This window comes from Pezoporus flaviventris, unplaced genomic scaffold (genome assembly GCF_033815535.1).
Source record: "Pezoporus flaviventris isolate CSIRO_AGI_PZ_B2104156 unplaced genomic scaffold, CSIRO_AGI_Pfla_v1 ptg000002l, whole genome shotgun sequence".
In the NCBI taxonomy this organism is placed as follows: Eukaryota; Metazoa; Chordata; class Aves; order Psittaciformes; family Psittacidae; genus Pezoporus; species Pezoporus flaviventris.
In genome coordinates this window covers 25530187-25547715 of record NW_026892550.1, presented here as the reverse complement: position 1 = coordinate 25547715, position 17529 = coordinate 25530187, and the positions used below count along the sequence as shown (strand labels likewise).

The following is a 17529-nucleotide window of genomic DNA, read 5'->3' as shown; positions in this document are numbered from 1 at the left end:
TACCCAGTGAAGCTCAAACTTGTTCTTCCATAAAATTGAACAAAGCTTAAAGCTATGTGTATTTGGCGGTTCCTCTAGTCTTGGAAGAGCACCCCCTTAATTATTCAATTGGTCACAAAATGTACTTTCCTCTTTACTTGTTTTCTTGTCCCTATGGAGATAATTAACGAGGTGTTAGATGAAAAAATAAGGACTGTGTGTTTGGAACAGCGCATTGATAATTCTGACCTTTGCCCTTTAGACACCTCATTTATGCATAAATCTTTATGTAAAAAAACCCAAAACACACAAAACAAAAGCAAAAACAAAACAGTACTTTGGGATTCTGAATTTTAAGAATTTGCTTCTACCAGTAAATCTGTCTTGAAAAATAATTATTTTCTTGAAGCGATGCCTGCGTTACGCTACACAGACTGCAGCATTAATTTAAAATGGAAAAAAGTCGTATTGTGGATGAATGTCTTGATGTCTACAAATGCAGTTTGTCCAGTTAACTTGTTGTTTAACCGTTGAGGTGAAAGTGTTTCTGTTCCACTCAGGCTACTCTCACTACTCAAAACCAGATTTTTGACAGACCTCCAATAGTTGCTGATAATTTCAGCCCCATTATGTCTAGCTTGAGTGATCTGCTTTACTAGTAGTAGAATTATTTCTTCCCTTCAGTCTCTCTGTACACATCATCATTTGTGCATGTAGTATTAACTGTCATTTAATAAAAAATAATTTATTCCAATTTATTTATTTATGTATTTATTTTTAATACAAATTGTGGCTTCTGTAATTTAAAAGTTGGTGAAAGTGATCTGTAGTTCTTCTGGGGTCTGCCCTGAGCTGTTGAAAGTTGGAGGTGGAATTCACCATCTCTATGTCCCAAAAGATTTGAAAATCAGTTATTGTAGGACTGAAGGGGACATGGAATTGGCTCTTACCAAGTCCATGTTTCCGTTACTTCTGTAATGTCCACTTTCATTCCTTATACTACTTTTTCATTTTGTTGCCCAAGATTCTTGCATTAGTGGACAAATATTTTGATTGTTACTAACCATTCAGTTTCTTAGCTGAATTAATTCCTGCAGTGTCTGCATCATCAGTCTATCAGCATTACTGTTGTCCTTCCCTGTTCCCCATCCTCCTGTGTTCTATTAACTTTTGAGTTTCGCTGTGAGAATTCCTAGTCACTAGCTACTCATTTTATCCTCGCTGCTGTACTTGTGAAGACATGTGAAGCTTTGAAATGGTTTTGTTTGGTTTTTTTAATATTGCTTTCAGTAAATGTTGTTTTTATCAAGTCCTCTGTCATGACAATGTTATTGACAGTGTTTGGGATATCTGTAACCAATTTCACACATGCTACACTTGGTAACCGTTAATGGCAAAGCTTACTTCCCAGACAATATGGAATTCTTGGTGTTTGTGCAAGAAAGGTTATCAGTACTTTTATATCACTTCAGGGTGGTTGACGTGATACTTCTCCTTCTTCCCACATCCAGGAATTAAAAAATGATCAAGTCCTTTGTCAGCATAAGGTTGTCCTCACAAATCAGATTTTGGTGTCCACACAGACGTGGCCATGCTTTAGAAGAGCAGTTGAAACATGATGATGTGGTTGTCATCTGTCTCCTCTTGGTTTCGTAAGACCTGTCTGCCACATTGCAACACAAAAGGACTTAAAATGGCAAAGGGACTTTAAAAAAATAAAAGGCTGGTGGGGTTAGGATTAGATCAAATTTAGACTGTTGTGCTGAAGTCTCCCTCTGTGAGCAAGCAGCAGGGAAGGTGATGAGGATTTAGGCCTCAGGAAGAGTCATTTAATTGCTGATTACTACCAGTCACTTTCTCAAATTCCTTTCCTTATCTACTGGAACAGTTTTATTTATCAGCCAGTTATCCAGGGAGATTTCTGTGTAGAAATTGGCTGGAACTCTTGAACTCTGGATCCAAGTGGTTCCATTGATATTGTAAGTATCATAGATGAGATGCTGGACTCTTTAATGCCAATGTAAGTTTTTTAATGCCTTGCTAATCTCAGGATTTCACTTCTGTTAACATACGTATTGGACTTTCTTTTGGTGGCACTCTGAGGGTGGGAAAGAATTTGATTGTCTGAAATGGTGCCGAATGGATCTTACACTGATCCAGTGCTGCATCTGGATTCACTTTCACAAGGGACAATATGGAGCAAAGCTCTTGAAATATTTTTTTTTAATTGAAATCAGAAGTCTTGAAAGCCCTCCTGTTTTATTGTTTCATGTGAGGGAAGGGCTGGCAACTTCATGTTTTCCCAGTTGAAGCAAGTTACCAGATTTTGAATATGCCACAATATATCAGGACTGCTATAGGTAATAATGCAGTCATTATTAAAGGTATGCTGCAAGGCATCATGGACTGACATTTTCAAATCACCATGTAAATCTGCCTGACACAGCTTTAAAAGAAATAAAACAAGACTGAAAGCACCAGTGTTTAGTCTAAAAACACACATGGCTGTGGTTGCTGTTTTAGCCGGTGCGGGCTAACCATGGAAGCCTTTTGTCAGCTCTCCGGCCTACTGAGTGCTGTCAGCTTGATTTGTGTGTTCATTTGCTGATTTTTTTGGTTTGATGCTTTCTGTTAAAATTCACATAAAGAGCCTGTGTGGTTTTGCTTTATTTAGAAGCTTTCCCTAAACTAAATGCTCTTCCAAAGACCAACCTTGGTATCACTGAAATGAAGAGAAAGTGCTTTCAACATTTATTCACTGCTGGCATCATTCATTTGCCATTTATATGATACTGAAAGGATGGAGGCAGAAGGAAAGCCCTGTAAAGTGATGATATAACCAAACACAGAGAAGAAACACCTGGCAGTCTTACAAGATCTTTCTGTTGTGGAAAAATCCTGAGTAAAATGAGCAGTGGTGTAAGCCATGAACCGCCTAGCATCAGCTCAGCCTACTGCCTTCCTGGAACCAAAGCTTGTCCTGGTTAAGTTAAAGGATCCTCCTCACTCCTTTTCACATGTCCTTGCTCTTTAGGTCTCGTTTGCTTGAGGAAGTTGACTTGTAACTGACAGAGACTGCCAGGAACCAGCCCTAGACTGGATTTCAGTCCAGACTTGCAATGAGGATGGTGTTTTGACACGATTTTTCCTTGCATGTTGATGGCATGTGTGATTGCCTGTGAGGATTTTCTTGGGGCAGATGAGGTACTATGGACCTTCCTCCCTGGAACAGATCACTTCTAAAATACAAATTGATCAAGCAGTTTAACTGGCACCTTAATGTTGTTGTTAACTGCTAGTTCTGTAGTGTCTGTGTGGCCTGAATGACTCCTTTCATGCTCTTCTATTAGGGCAAGATCTATGGGCATATGGGTACCGGGGTGTTTAGTTTCAAATAACGAGTGAAATCATGCTACACTTACTGCATCTTAGAAACTGAAGAGTCACGCCTTGGAACTGTCCCTTCCAAGAACAGCTCCAGAAAACAGTTCCTTGAATCATAAAAATATCTCTATTTTTTGGGTCAAAACTGTTCAAAAATGCACCATTATGAAGCACGGGAGGGAGTGGGTTTGGTGCAAGGTAAAAGGCCTGCAAATTCCTACCGGGCTTTTGATAAAAATAGAAAGCTTGCTTAGAAGTAGTCGTCAAGTATTATTTTCCTATCTTAAATGATTAGGCCATCGTGGAGAAAGCCTCTAAAGTTCTCTGTAACCCATTCGCTATAATTAAAAAAATGTAGGTTTGTATTTGCCTCCAGTGAGTGCTATCCTGTTTTCCTTTCCACAGGCAGAGTCACCCCAGAACAGCTCAGCTCATACATTAAGCTTTTCAAAAACAATCTCAAAGCATTGGAGAACCATTGTGGGCTTCTGCAGCTTGTGCTGGCCACGATCCAGACTTTGAAACACCCCCAGACTTCCAAATGGGACAACTTCCTTGCCTTTGAGAGGTTACTTCTGCAGGTACATATTATGTGAATTTGTTTGACCTAAGTAAAAAATGGTTTATTTGATTTCTGAATTCCCATTGGGTGCTGTAGCTTCAATTTTTATGAAGAAGTGTATTGAATGTCTTGTTAAGAAGCTGTTTCTTATTGACAAACTGGTAAAAGGAATGGGAACCTACATAGTCTTTTATGGTTTTGTCTAAGAAAAAGTTTATAAACTAAACGGTAAGCATTAAAAGTGAAGTAATTGGATTATGGTTTTACATCTGTATGAATTTTCAAGATGATAACTTTTCACATTGGATATTATTATTGTTATTATCATTATTATTATCATCTTCATCATCATCATTCTGAAGATGCTTCTTGAGGTAATGAGCTGAATCAAATACAGAGAGGATTTTGTTACTATGTGAGTGTAAAACTTGTGTAATTTGCTGAATAGGTGAAAGTGTAGTAGGAAATTCCATGCACCAAGAGTGAGGTTTCTCTTGCTCACAGCTGTTATCTACCCTCAGTTTTTCCCACCACCACATTTTTTACAGCATCCTGTTGGTGACCACAGTAGTATTTACATACTATTTTTGTATCACATTTGGATTTCTCTCAGGAAATGAAGTTAGTGGTATATTGATCTCTTATCCTACTAACCTTTGGAGACATATGAAAAAAAGGAGAAGTTAATTTCTGCTGAAATTTAGGAAAAGCTCAAACCTTTCTCCCCTGTGCTTTCTCTTTTGCCATTGTGTTGCTTTTAGAAGAACCATCTGAAATCGTAGCAAAATGCAAGTCTTTTTATAAAGTAACTTCTAATGAAGTTAGTCAGGCTTAAATGAGCGAAGTGTGTAGTATGGACCTCAACTAAAATAAGATACTACTTCTGTAAAAATTAGCTGTCTTTGTGTAGATGTTGAAAACAAACCAGCAACCCAACTCTCTTCATGATCTATGGCAGCAGGATATAATCTCTGGTCCTTTGAGAAGACTCAGCCCGTACTTCATAACTTTGTAGTCAATAAATTTCTGTGACTTGGGGCCTGGGAGGGGGGGGGGGGGTAAGAAACACAAAGCTTGAGGAGTAGCGAGCTCTTGACTACATTAATTTAAAAAGCTGTTCTCTCTTGGCAGGACTGAAATATTGTAGAATTACCTAGGCAGCCTTCTTTAGTTAAGAAAAAACACATCTCAGGTAAAAGAACTCATTGCAGCCATTTTGTTGGTTTATCTCCACTGTAGAGCATGGCACTGACAACTCATAATCCCCTTCTTTCTCCTGCAGTGACTCATGTCACAGAACTCTTCTCAGAAGCTGGTTAAGTTCCATCTTAAAACCAGTTCAGCTTTAGAATTAAAATAAAGCTGCAAGCTCAGCATTGTTTTCACAACACACAACTGCCTATATAAATGCCAGGTCATAAATCATCAGGGAGTGGAAAAATGGAGGTAAAAAACAAGCTATATATTTTATAAAAAAGAAATGTATAACAAGCACTCTCATAATCCAAAGCCATCTACGATTATACCCACTGCCTTCCACCCATCATATTAAGGTAAAATGCGTTAGCCAAAACAAACTTTCTAGACTAACATTTGTAACTGTTCCTTAAGCACATACTCATTTTCAGTAGTTCAAACAACTGTTATTTTGAATTACACAATCTGTACAGCATGTATCCTCTTACTGATTCTATTTTGAAAACAGAGTTTGACATGCAATATCTGCTTCTGAGCACATGGCATGTCTCTCTTCTGTTGACAGGAGTTTGTAGGGAGAGCAAAACAATACTGAGAGACCCTGAAGACATTGGAGATATTTCTATTTGAAAACAACAGCTAGGAATTACGTTATGAATGGTTGCTACATACCACTGCACTAAATTTGATGCTATGGTAGTTTATTTCAGCAGTACTTCTGAGAAATTCTTTAGCGTAATTGTTGCATTTCAATATTTTACAACAATAAATCTTAAAAAATCCTCAATAAAAATTGTTTCAACAAGAAAATAGTGTTGTTACTATCCTGTACTGGAGCCACATAGAAGACAACTGTTTGTAAAAGATCTACTGGGAGTAATATTAGATTCGGACAATGTAGGAATTCTGTATTTTTTTACTGGTGGATGCATGTCAGACTCAGCTGATGCCAAGGAGATAACCCAGTATAAACAGGTGGTGTAAGAATTCTCAGATTTCCCCCCAAAACAATCGACCCAGTTTTGGAATTTCTAATTGCTGGATCTCTCTGTTGGGTCTTATGAGTCTCAGCTTAGTCTACTTTGTTCTTTTCAGAAAAACCATGTTGTTGACATGAAGCCTTTAGTCTAACTCTTACATTGAATAACCTCTTCCATTTTGCTTTTTCTTTTCCGTGATTCATTCCTTTCAGCTGATGTTGCAGGTACTCGGTTCTAAAAATGGCATAGTAAATGTAGAAAGCAGCCCACTTCCACTATTCTATCATAATTAAAAATCTGTATTTTTCGTGGAGGCTTATTAAGCAGTAGAGGCCTATGAAATACAAAAGCACAAGAGGAGGAGCTCTCTTCAGAATTTAAACAAAATGTGACACCCTGAGAGAAAAATATATTTTTGTCGTTTTTAACACATACTACTCGTATATTCACTGAGCAGGGATTTCTGCCTACAAATTCAATTTTAAAGTACCCAACAGTAGTAGAAAGTGTGATTGGGGTATAATGTGCCCCAAGAGAAAGTGCAGTTGCTCTATGAAGGGTACTGCTCTGAAACTCCTCAGGTTGGATGCTACACGTACATACATGAAGAGCTCCAGACCATACACTATTTTCATGTTTACATTTCCAAATACTAATTAGCTGAATTGTGTTTTATTTTGTATCTGTTTTTTCATTTCAGTGCTGTAAAATTTGTCAGAAGACAGATTTTTTTTTTTTGCCCTTAGTGTCTCGAGCAACAGAAAATACAGGCATGTTTTTAAGAGAAACAGAAACTTCACGCCAAATGGTCATTCCAATGTTTTTGTTTTTCTGTTGGCAGAAAGCTGTTATAAGGTTAATAAAATGACATCATTCTTTCTCCTATGAATATTAGAGTGCAAACTCAAAAAAAGAAGTGGAAAAACTGCAAGACAGCTGAGTATTTGTCATTCTAGTTAGTGTTTTCAGTAGCAAGATATAATAGCCAGGGTGCTGGTAACCATTCCATCCTGTGCTGTGATTCTCTACCATTTTTACAAACACAGGGTACGCACAGCTTATTACTGAATCAAGGATGACATGATTATTTATTTGCACTTTTGGCCATTGCATAATACGGTAGGCGTTGTTCACATATGCATGCCTGCACAGGATCCCATGCCAATAAATTTGGAAACTGTAAGACACCAGCCTGCAGACTTTCACTGCCTAGAACTCAGTGTAGTTCTCAGACTTCTCAACTTTTCTACAGGGTACAGTAGTTACGAGGTGACATTTATTGTAAACTGGTATAAACCAAAAGCTTAAGCATTAGGCATCAGGGTTGCTGAAGCAAGCTCTTAGATACAAAGCAGTGGGAAAGCAGAGAAGCTTTTGGAGCAGTTTTGCAAGAATAATTCATTGCTCAGCTGTAGTGAGACCTTTATTTCTACATAGAATAGATTAAGATAAATTGCATTCCTTGTTATTATTATTTATATTGCTTTAGTCTACATGTAATTTATCATTATATAGCTCAGCTCAGTGCAATAAATTGTCTTTTTGGTGGCCTACAATGTTCTTAAATAATGCTTTTAGAAAAGTTATTGCAACAGGATTTGGAAAGAATACCCATGATAACTGCCTGTAATTAGAGATTTACATAAAATCTTGATCTTGAAATTAGATCAATTGCTTTTTAATATGAAGTTACACATGGAATGAATTGTCTCGGTGGGAGTCTTGCTTGGTATCATGTTGATTGCAAAGGTCATCCTCTGAAATCTGGTACCTTTTGGATAAGATTGCAGACTGTACAGAGACTTGGGCAACATGGTCTAGGGTGAGGCATCCCTGCCTGTGTCAGAGGGGGTTGGAACTAGGTGATCTTAAGTTCCTTTCCAACCCACACCGTTCTATGACTCTGTTTTGTCTTACACGGCAAGAGAGTGAAATGTAATTTGTTGATGATTTCTGGAGAGAAAATAGTCCTGCAAGCAATCACTTGCTTAAGCTTGCAAATTTAATATTTAAAATACTATAATATTTATAATTCAGTAATTACAGTAAATTTTTATTTAACCACCTATTTGGGAGATTTGCTTCATTTAAACTGAGAGTCAGAACATGTTGCCAGAACATGTACACCTGTAAACCCATTTGGATTTTTTACATTTGGTATTTTTAACTTTGCAAGTATTTATTCTACATAAAATTTATGTTAGATTTCATGAACTTGCCTAAAAACTGGTCTATACAAGCCCTGACATAATGTTGCTTCTTGTCACCTGCCCGTGTATGGTCTTAGTTCATTTATTTTCCTTGCTCCATGCCTCTTACCTTTGTGTTTGTGTGTTTTCTGTACATTTCTATAAAACAGAGCCCCGAAATGCTGGGGACACCTTGGTGCTACAGCAGTACAGGTAAAAACAGTGGATTAAATTTCTGTAAGTGATGAGCTGTTTTGGTTGCATTTGGTTTTGTGCACCTCCACAGAGGAGGAGCTTGTTGGTTACAAATCATATTCCATGTTCTCAGGCTACTAGGTAATGGAGCATTTCCCAGGCTTGACATGACAGATATTCCAACTAGTCTAGCCCGGGAAAGAAGATATGTGTGTGTATAAACTCTTCTACTCTATAAACGTGTATATATAATTCTTCTAGTGAAGCTAATTTTCTGTGAGTAGGATGCTCATCAGACTAATTTGAAAGCAAAGTAACATATAAGTAGGGATTGGTTAAACATTGTTTTAATCTGAAGTAAGTCCTTTGGGAGTGAATAGAAACTATTTCTACTGTCAATTTATTAATCTGTTGAAAGAAAATTATTGTAAGTTTTTTCAACTCTGTCTGTCAAGGGGTTAAAATATCTCAAGTCTGGTATCACATGGGAGTTAAGGGGATCTTTCTGTATTCCTGTCAAAGAAATATGCTTGTGTTTGGTCTGAAAAATTGTAAAGTATTGCCGTGATGGTTCTCATTTAAAAAGCAAAGACCTCCCTCCTTCATCTTCTGGAAGAGCTAATATTTTGTATCCAGATAAGGGTCGTGTAGAGCCCCTAAAATGAGGACTTAATAAAGAAATGGCTTTTTTGAGTGAACAAATGGCCATATCAATAAAACTTAAAAGCCTTGTGGGAAGAAGAGGCTAAATATATTAAGTCAATGGGAACTTTTAAATTAATGTTCTATATACAAAACCAAAGTACTTGCTGTAAAATAAAAGAATCCTAACATATAAATGATTGTAATGGAAACCAGCTTTTTGGAGCAAAAAACCACTGCCACCCCCTTTGCATACACACAGATTATTTTGTTGGAATTTTAAACAATTAATAGCTTTCCTAGCAGTTTCTTTTGAGATGCATGTTGAGATTACACGACAGTTGATATCTTGTTAGCACATATTGCAGAAGGGCAGCATGATTTTCAGCTTTATATGGACACTTGTGACCAGTGATAGCCAGTCCTTCACCAGCCCTGTGCTGAGCTATGGCTCTGCCTGTCGCTTGCCATTCTTTCTCTGTCACTTTTCTCCTTAAAATGTGGGATTAATTGCTTACTTGCTGTAAAAAATAGCGTTAATCAGTGCTCTCACTCTGCTGTCAGTATACATGTGGTAGTTGCAGAGAGGCACAATATTGACAATATTGATTGAGTCACATTTGCTCTTAAACAGGTAATTGTGCTCCAAGAGGCAAAGCCTCTGTCATCTGTACTCCCAGTAAGCCCTTTCCTTGCTGTATGTGTTGCTCCACTGATAGTGTTCTGTACTACCCGATTTACATTAGTGACAGGATCTGCTTTCCGGTTTCTCCTACTTAAGGAGACTGTTGCCACCCTCACCAAAAAAATTGTCTTCTGCTATTACTTACAGAGGGCAGGCTGAGTCATATGTAAAATATTTCTTTAAGTCTTCCGAAAGCATCATAAATGTCTCCAATGGACTGAGCAGATCTCTTGACTTACTAACCTGCAGAAAAATGGCATACGTGATTTCAGATCTGTCAAAGTGGAGGATTCACGCACTCTTGGCAGCAGCATCTTATATTTTGAGGGACCTGTAAGGAGTGCCTTTTTTAGGTGTGGCTTCTGTGGTGATAGGTAAGCAGTGCAGGAGTGCAGATTCCTTTAGTCAGTTTTTGCTTCTTAATAACAGAAATCCTATTAGCAATGCCCATTCATCAGCATTCAGATTGACAAGTTAATTGGCATGTGTTTGAATCCTGAATGAAGGGTGTTATTGTGGTGTTTAAGTCTCTATTAATAAGCTCATTGGTTTGGTCTTAATTGTGTGTTACTGTGGTGTATGAATGGAGACTAATTATATTAGTCTTTAAGAAAATCAGTATTGCCTTATATTTACAGTCCATGTGTTGTCTCTAGGTAAGATTCTACATACTGTTGTAATAATAATTAAATCAACAGCACAAAGCACAAGCATCTCGTGAGAGCTTTACTCAGAGGAATTGCTTATCATTGTGGTGATTAGCTCAAAGTCAGTAAATGACCTACCAAATCTCTTATCTGCAAACCAATTTGGTGGTGCCAGGGCTGTATATCCGGTTTTGAGTGTGATTATGTGAGTCTGTCGGCTTAGTTTTCCTTAGTTTTTTGAGGATGTATTTGATTATTTCCTACAGACTGGCAAAGAGAAAGCAGAGAAACAACACAGCTCAGAATTAATGAAAACTTTACTGTGGGCAATATCCAAAATTAACAGTGAGGCTGCCATGTTGCATTCCCTCTGTCTCCCCACCTTAACAAATTACATAGTTCCCTTTCCAGTGTCACACATGCTTCCTCGGATCACTGCCATTTCTGGGCACATGGTGCAAGCACAGACATACAGGTGCACACCTAACTTTTTCCCACAGTCTAGGTTGTCTGGGCGTTAGTGAGCCCCAACCTGGAAAGCTGATAGTCCAGTTGGCAATGTACTGATCCCTAGCTGTAAGCCTCGCCTCTGTTTGCCTATGTGTCGCAGAATATGCAATGGGATTTTTGCCCCAACAAAAAAAAAAAACAACTTTGGCAAGTCTTGGCATGCTTGTGGAAATGTGGCTTTATGGCTGCTGCCTTCAAATCACAGCTCTATCTCTGTCTGCATCATCTGTTCTTGGTCATGGAGCTCTTTGAAGAAGCAGCTGTGCTCAGACTCTGAGGCTAATATTTTTCCCAAACCCATTATTTTCAGTAGGAAGGTAGGTATATTCTTAATTCGATTTTGCCTGCTTGATGGAAAACAAGGTGGTGTTAGTTTTCCAAGTTGTCAGACCAGCCAAGATTGGGGTGGTCTAGGAGTTATGTTTCATCACTTAGGATTTTATGGTTTACCTGATGGAATTGAACCTGCAATGAGTTAGAGAACTTGCAAGACTCTGCACGGTTGTTGGCCATGTTTTCAGTGAAAAACTCCACGCTCAAAGGAAGCTACACAAAGAGCTGCACGAAGAGATAGTCCAATACAACAAGTTGATTGCAGCTCAGTCCAGTTATGGAGCCATGGTAGATTTTGTCATAAATTATAATTATTTGCAAATGTAGGCTTGCTGATATCATTTGCTCACTTCCAGTGAAGAAGGCAGGCTCAGCTCTCTTTGTCTAGGTTAGAAGAGCAGGTGTTGTGAGAAAGGCAACGTGCTGGCTCAGCCAACAAAATCTCATTGGAATTTTACCTCTGCAATAGGTCATGAAGAATCGGTTTTAGAATCAAAGCTGTCTTGTCAGAGATCTGCCAGTATAGTACTTACTGCCTTGCATCCCCTTGGAGATGACCAGTTACTTCTGCTTGAACAAACTTGTAACTAACTCTTCCCACTCGGAGAAGTATAAAATATTAGGAATTAATCAAAGTGGTTACTACTACCTCTGCTATTCCAAAGGTATGTGTAACAGACAAACAACTCAGTCCTAGTAGGTGTCTTCTACATGTTTTTCTTGGGAAATGGAGAGATTTCTTCTAGTGGTTTATTTTCTTTAGATTTTCTCCAGTTCATGCCTCTTCAGCTGAGTTACCTTTTATTGCCATTGAGTTTCTCTAGGAACTTTCTCGAGCTAAGATGATACCTCGTTGGAAGCCTGCCTGTTTTACCCCATGGCACCATATTTGGGTACAAGAACATGAAAGGCAGCATACTATAGGGCTGACAAAAGTGGGTTTATGCTGGAAGCTGCCTGCTGGCTGTGGTGTCCCAGCTCATTTGTCCTCATCCTCCCTCCAGAAAGCAAAAGGAAATACTTGCTCCATACCTAGAAGTGACCTGGATTTACACAGTCTGAGGCTTCTGTAGTGTAATTTTCTCTGTGTTTACTCTTTCATGTATCCTATAAAAATGCTTTGTTAATTAAAATGTAGTAGGCACAGGAGGAAAAAATGACATTTCTCTCTGGATGTCCCACCCTGCACCACCCTGTCCCAGGGTGTTTCCCTTTGTATGCCTTTAAACAAATAGCATATGGTTCTGTGAGTGTTCCTGTAATTCAAAGTAGTCATGTTGCCTGCAGAAACGAAGGGTACCACGCACAAGTAACACTTGTACAGTATTTTCTAATGAAATATGATGGCCCGTTTGTGCAGCTGTGTCTAATAAGGCATGAATATATTTAACTGCTCTTCACCTCCTCACACTCTGTTTGTTTGAAGTACAGAAATGTTGTATGTTCACATTAGGCAATTCAGTATAGAAATCTAGCTTGGACTATTGATGGGAAGTATTTCATCATTTTTAGCAGGTTAAAACATGTGGTTGTAGTTACAGTAAATAAATGGTTTGGTCCATAAACCAGTGCCATTCAGCACGACTGTCGGGTGCATGTAGACTCATCCTTCAGGAGAGTAAAATGTAGGTAATGGATAAGTAATAAATGATAGTCTGGGTCTTTGCCCGGGGATGGGAAAGGTTTCAAATTCTTTTTAATGAGAGCATTTGTAAGAGAAGAAGAAAAGGTAATGGCCCAGAGATGAGAAACTCTGTAAGTATGATTTGATTCTATCCAGCAGTTTCTCTTCTAGTATTTCTTCCCTACCCATCCCCAAGTCTAGGGAAAGTGAAATAGCTGCTAAGTTGTAGGCAGCAAATTATTCAGACGTAGTCCACAGTTTCATCTCACGTTCACATAATAGTGCTGCCTTTCCTGAATGGAGAAGGAAGGGTTCTTCTCTAATAAAAATAAAGAACATTTTCTTTAAATTTTAAAAAATATCTCTAGTTTCCTCTGAATTTCTTAGCCCAGTATTCTTCAGCAATGCAGGAGCAAGCTGGGAAGTTGTAGGCACTGTATTAAGTGAGATTTTCAAATGCTGAAGGTGTTAAATGTATCTGCTCAGAATAATGTTTTTCAGTTAGTAGGATCAGCTTGTGGTTAAAATAAAGGGACCCCAAGAGAGACTGGCATGGGTCCTCAACCACCTTTTTATTAACAGATAGTTTTTAAATGGCTATGATGTTTCTGGTGATCAAGCTCTCACTGGCTTGATTTGGTTTGATTCTGTTTGATTTTGAAAGTACATTTTTAAAAAGCATTCATTCTTATATCTGTTTAACAGATACAGCTGTGAGAAAACTGAAAGTCTCTACTTGCAGAATAAAACAAAAATGAACATTAAAAAGATAATACTTGCTATCATGTACCACTGGCTAAAGTTTGTTATTTGTAATGGACAGTAGGCTTACCTGGGTGCAAGTCTTCCAAGTGCAACTACGTAATACACAGGTACACATTTCGAAAATATATGTTCATGTACCAAAAGCCAAGTGAAGAGCTCTCTCAGCCTTCTCACTTGTCTTAACTGAATTATCCTGCATCCCCTCTGTGTAGGTTTTTCCCCAGACTATAGATGGATTTTCTGTCCAGGTTATTTCATTTCTGGAACTACTCAAAACCTGGTTGGTACTCAAGGAATCAATGCAGAACACTCACTAGCCCTTATTCCACAGTAGTTCTGGAAAGCGTTAGGATTGCTCAGGTAGCACCTTCTCTGTCCTCTTATCTACTTTTTCTCCAAGCTTGCCAGAATTACTGGAAAATTGATGCTTCTTCTCCTGTGTCCCCTGGAAAAAAAGGCCATTTGAGAATCTAACTGCTGTAGAAGGGAAATGGTTCATTGCATCTTTTCATTGCATCTACAGAGATGGCAGCAGACACACAAAGATGTAAGCTGCTGCTACTTCAAGGGAATGTCAGTCATTGACGCAGGTGAAGTTTTGCATTGTCTGCATACTGGTTTAGTTTCATCTCCTTGTTCATTGCAGAGAAGAGGTTGTACGTACAGAAGGCACATATGCCAACATTTAATTGGTAGGGGCCTGACTACACGCATTGTCAACAGCCGTATAGATTGGTAAACCACCATGTGTTTCAGGGGATGTAATAGCGGAGAAGTCTATTTAGCATGGTGTAAATTTTCAGTGTTTTGCTTTGGGTTCTGATTTCACCCATTTTTTTTGCAGCTACACAGTATGAAACTTCCGTATGAATTCAACCTGTGTAAGACTATCAGTTTGAGCTCCAAATGTCAGCATCTGCAAATGGCTTGGTTGCCTCCATGAAATTGTTTCCTAGACTATCACTGTGTGCATTTGTGTTTTATCCATATCCTGAGCAAGATTTCCATTAGAAGTGATTGCTACTGGAAAATGAATGATTTCTTTAGCGTCTGATGGGTGGACTCAGTGAAGTATAGATAAGCGTGGACTAGTGTACCCTTTCTCATCCTGCTTCCCTTCTGTAAGTCAAAAGAGGATGCACAGTTCGAAGACATCACTAAAGCACTCTTGTGGGGCACTAGTTAACCTTATACTTTTCCTGCATGTGCTGTTTGTAACTTTTATTTTCATAAAACATGTAGAGGCAGAGGATACCTTTAAATCTTTTACTTGTTCTTAGTTAAGTAGTGCAACAGGAGTGGAATTTCTTTGTAAAGATATGAAAGGTAGACACTGTCTCACAGAGGGAGCAACATATTTCATGCAGATGGGCTCTCAAATGATGATGAAAACAGCAAGTCATGGATGACCAGGTGATCTGCTTTTCTATCCTGAAGAACTAAAAATAATTTACATATTTTCATTTTTAAACATTTGCATGTCATCTTGGTGTGATTACTGGCACATGTTGTGTTGATTCAACTTTATTGTCACATTATTCTCTCACATTCAAGGGCCACATGTGCTCCACATCTGGTGAACATTTAAAGGCCTTTTGAAAAACATCACCATGTTTTTGTTCTTAGAAATGTTTATGACAAATATCATGCTCTTGCATCTGCTTCTGCTATTGGTTACAAACAGGATGCACTAGGCTGTGCCTGCTGTCCAGTTACAAAACCACCAAGGGTAACATAATATGTTATGCAAAGTGATTAATTGCTTGACTGTTGGTCCTTGTTCACTGCACCAGAATGACCATGTATCCTTGTTCTGGTGAAATCACAGTGGACCATGCTGGATGTGTAACTCTTTATGGACGCTTTCATTAGACTAGACAATGTGGGAAAAAGAGAGAGCAGGAAGAAAACCACTTAATTTTTAGGAGTGAATACAAAATTTCTTTTATATAGTTATGCATGCATGAATATAATCTTGCTTTTGAGGAGAGTGTGCCTTAAAAACTGCATAGTATCCAATGTCAAGTCACCAATGAACTACTACTAAAAACATTCTGGAAAAAGCTGAATGTTTTCCTGCAGCTCTGTCATGACGGTTCTGGTTTGGTACATTGCTCAATACGTTTTATAGGGTGACTGCATGACTCTTTGCCATGCTTCATAACGATGACATTGCATTTATCGTTAACCTGTCATGGTGTGAAGTATACTTATTCTGAACACCATCTGTTTAGAATATACAGTTCCCTGCACCAAACCAATTGCATGCAAAGGAGATTGCAGTCTGCTTTTCACACATTATTTACTATGCAGGGCAAAGTTAAAAATCGTGATCAGCATCTTCTTACATTTCACCCTTAGTTGCATAGACTGTAAAGTCTCATTTGGAGATACCTAAAGCCAAACTCAAACTAACCTGAAACATGTTAGGTTGGGCTTAGAATGAAGGAGAAAATATTCTCCTGACTCAATAATGAACTTCATTTCTCTTTGGGGACTTGACTTCTGACACAGAGAGAAGGCCAAAATAAAAAACAGAGTGAGTGAGGGCCCCGACTTAAACCTGCTTTTAATTAAGCCTTGTAAAGAAGCTTTGCTGCTAAAACTCTCAGGTTGAAGAGTTCATGCAAAAAAACCTCCCTGCGGCTTATGAACGGCCAAAGTGGGGACTCACAGACACATTTTTGAATAGTTTAAACCAGAAAAAAATTCAAGTGAGAAAGTCCATATTATTTGTTTAATGCAGTTTTTAGCAGGCCACTCCTTTTTGAATTACCTTCTCTTTGTTTTATTATTCTGTGTGAATTTCAGTGTAAAACTTAATGGTGGTACAAGAAACATGAAAACTAAATTGCTCTGGTTTCCTTTTTTCCTAATTGCACATAAATCTGACCCTGTTCAGCTGGACACAGTTACAGTGCGTTAGAAATGTAATACACATTTCAAATCAGAATCCTTGCACCAAGGCAAAGGTCAAAGTCATTTTCTTGTTTGTTTTTAAAGGGATTAAATAAATGTAGTTTTACCACAAGGAAAATGATAGTGCCCATTGCTCAAGTATGGCTTTTAAGACTGTATTTAAATGGGAGTAGAGAACCTTGTCTGGAGTGGTGGTAGGGTTCATTTCAGAAGTAAAGGTTGCATGCTTTCTGTGCAAAGTGATGCTCATTGTGCAAGACTTCTGCAAGATCACTTACACATCAGTCCCAGACAAGAGCTTACACCACATTAAAATAAAGCTGTGGCTTCAGTGACAGGCTGTAAACAAAAAGGGGTGGGATACAGTTAATGGCAGCAGTATAGTGCTGAAGAAAAATAAATAATTCCCTTTTACTTGCAACTGGCAAAGGCCCAAATCCTAAAACATCATCAATCATCCTTGATGACTAGATGAGATCATAAACCAAATGAGGAAAAATAAACTGGAATTTAACTTAAATTGTGATTGGCAAAGAAAAAATTAACTTTCACCCCAAAAAAATGTTTTCTTCTTCCAAAACATTTCTGATTGCTGCCCTTCCCAACTTTTCCCCACCCAATGCACAACTTCCAAGTGCTCTTCACTGGTGGTAGATGTTATCCCGTATCCTTCCCCATCTATTTCAGCATGTGCTTCTGTTTTTTTGTTGAGAAGCAAAGTGGGTTTGCATTTCTTCAAAAAAAAAATAATCCCATTTTCAACCTAGTCTTCATATAAATACTGAACCTCATGTTATTCATAACCTCATAATTCACCGGTCTACCAGCTGAATTATGTAGCAGGCATGGAACACTGAGAAGCAAAGGGTGTTACACAGACCAGGAGAGACATTCTGACAAAAATCTGCTGGGGAAAAA

General features: G+C 38.3%; 1 protein-coding gene across 1 annotated transcript in view; it reads left to right on the top strand.

Moving 5' to 3' along the window:
• Window positions 1-17529, top strand: part of SCFD2 (sec1 family domain containing 2) — a 190456-nt gene that overhangs the window by 48417 nt on the left and 124510 nt on the right. The window contains exon 4 of the mRNA XM_061472727.1: window positions 3769-3944. Coding sequence (XP_061328711.1) covers window positions 3769-3944 — 176 coding nt within the window. The remainder of the gene's footprint in view (window positions 1-3768; window positions 3945-17529) is intronic.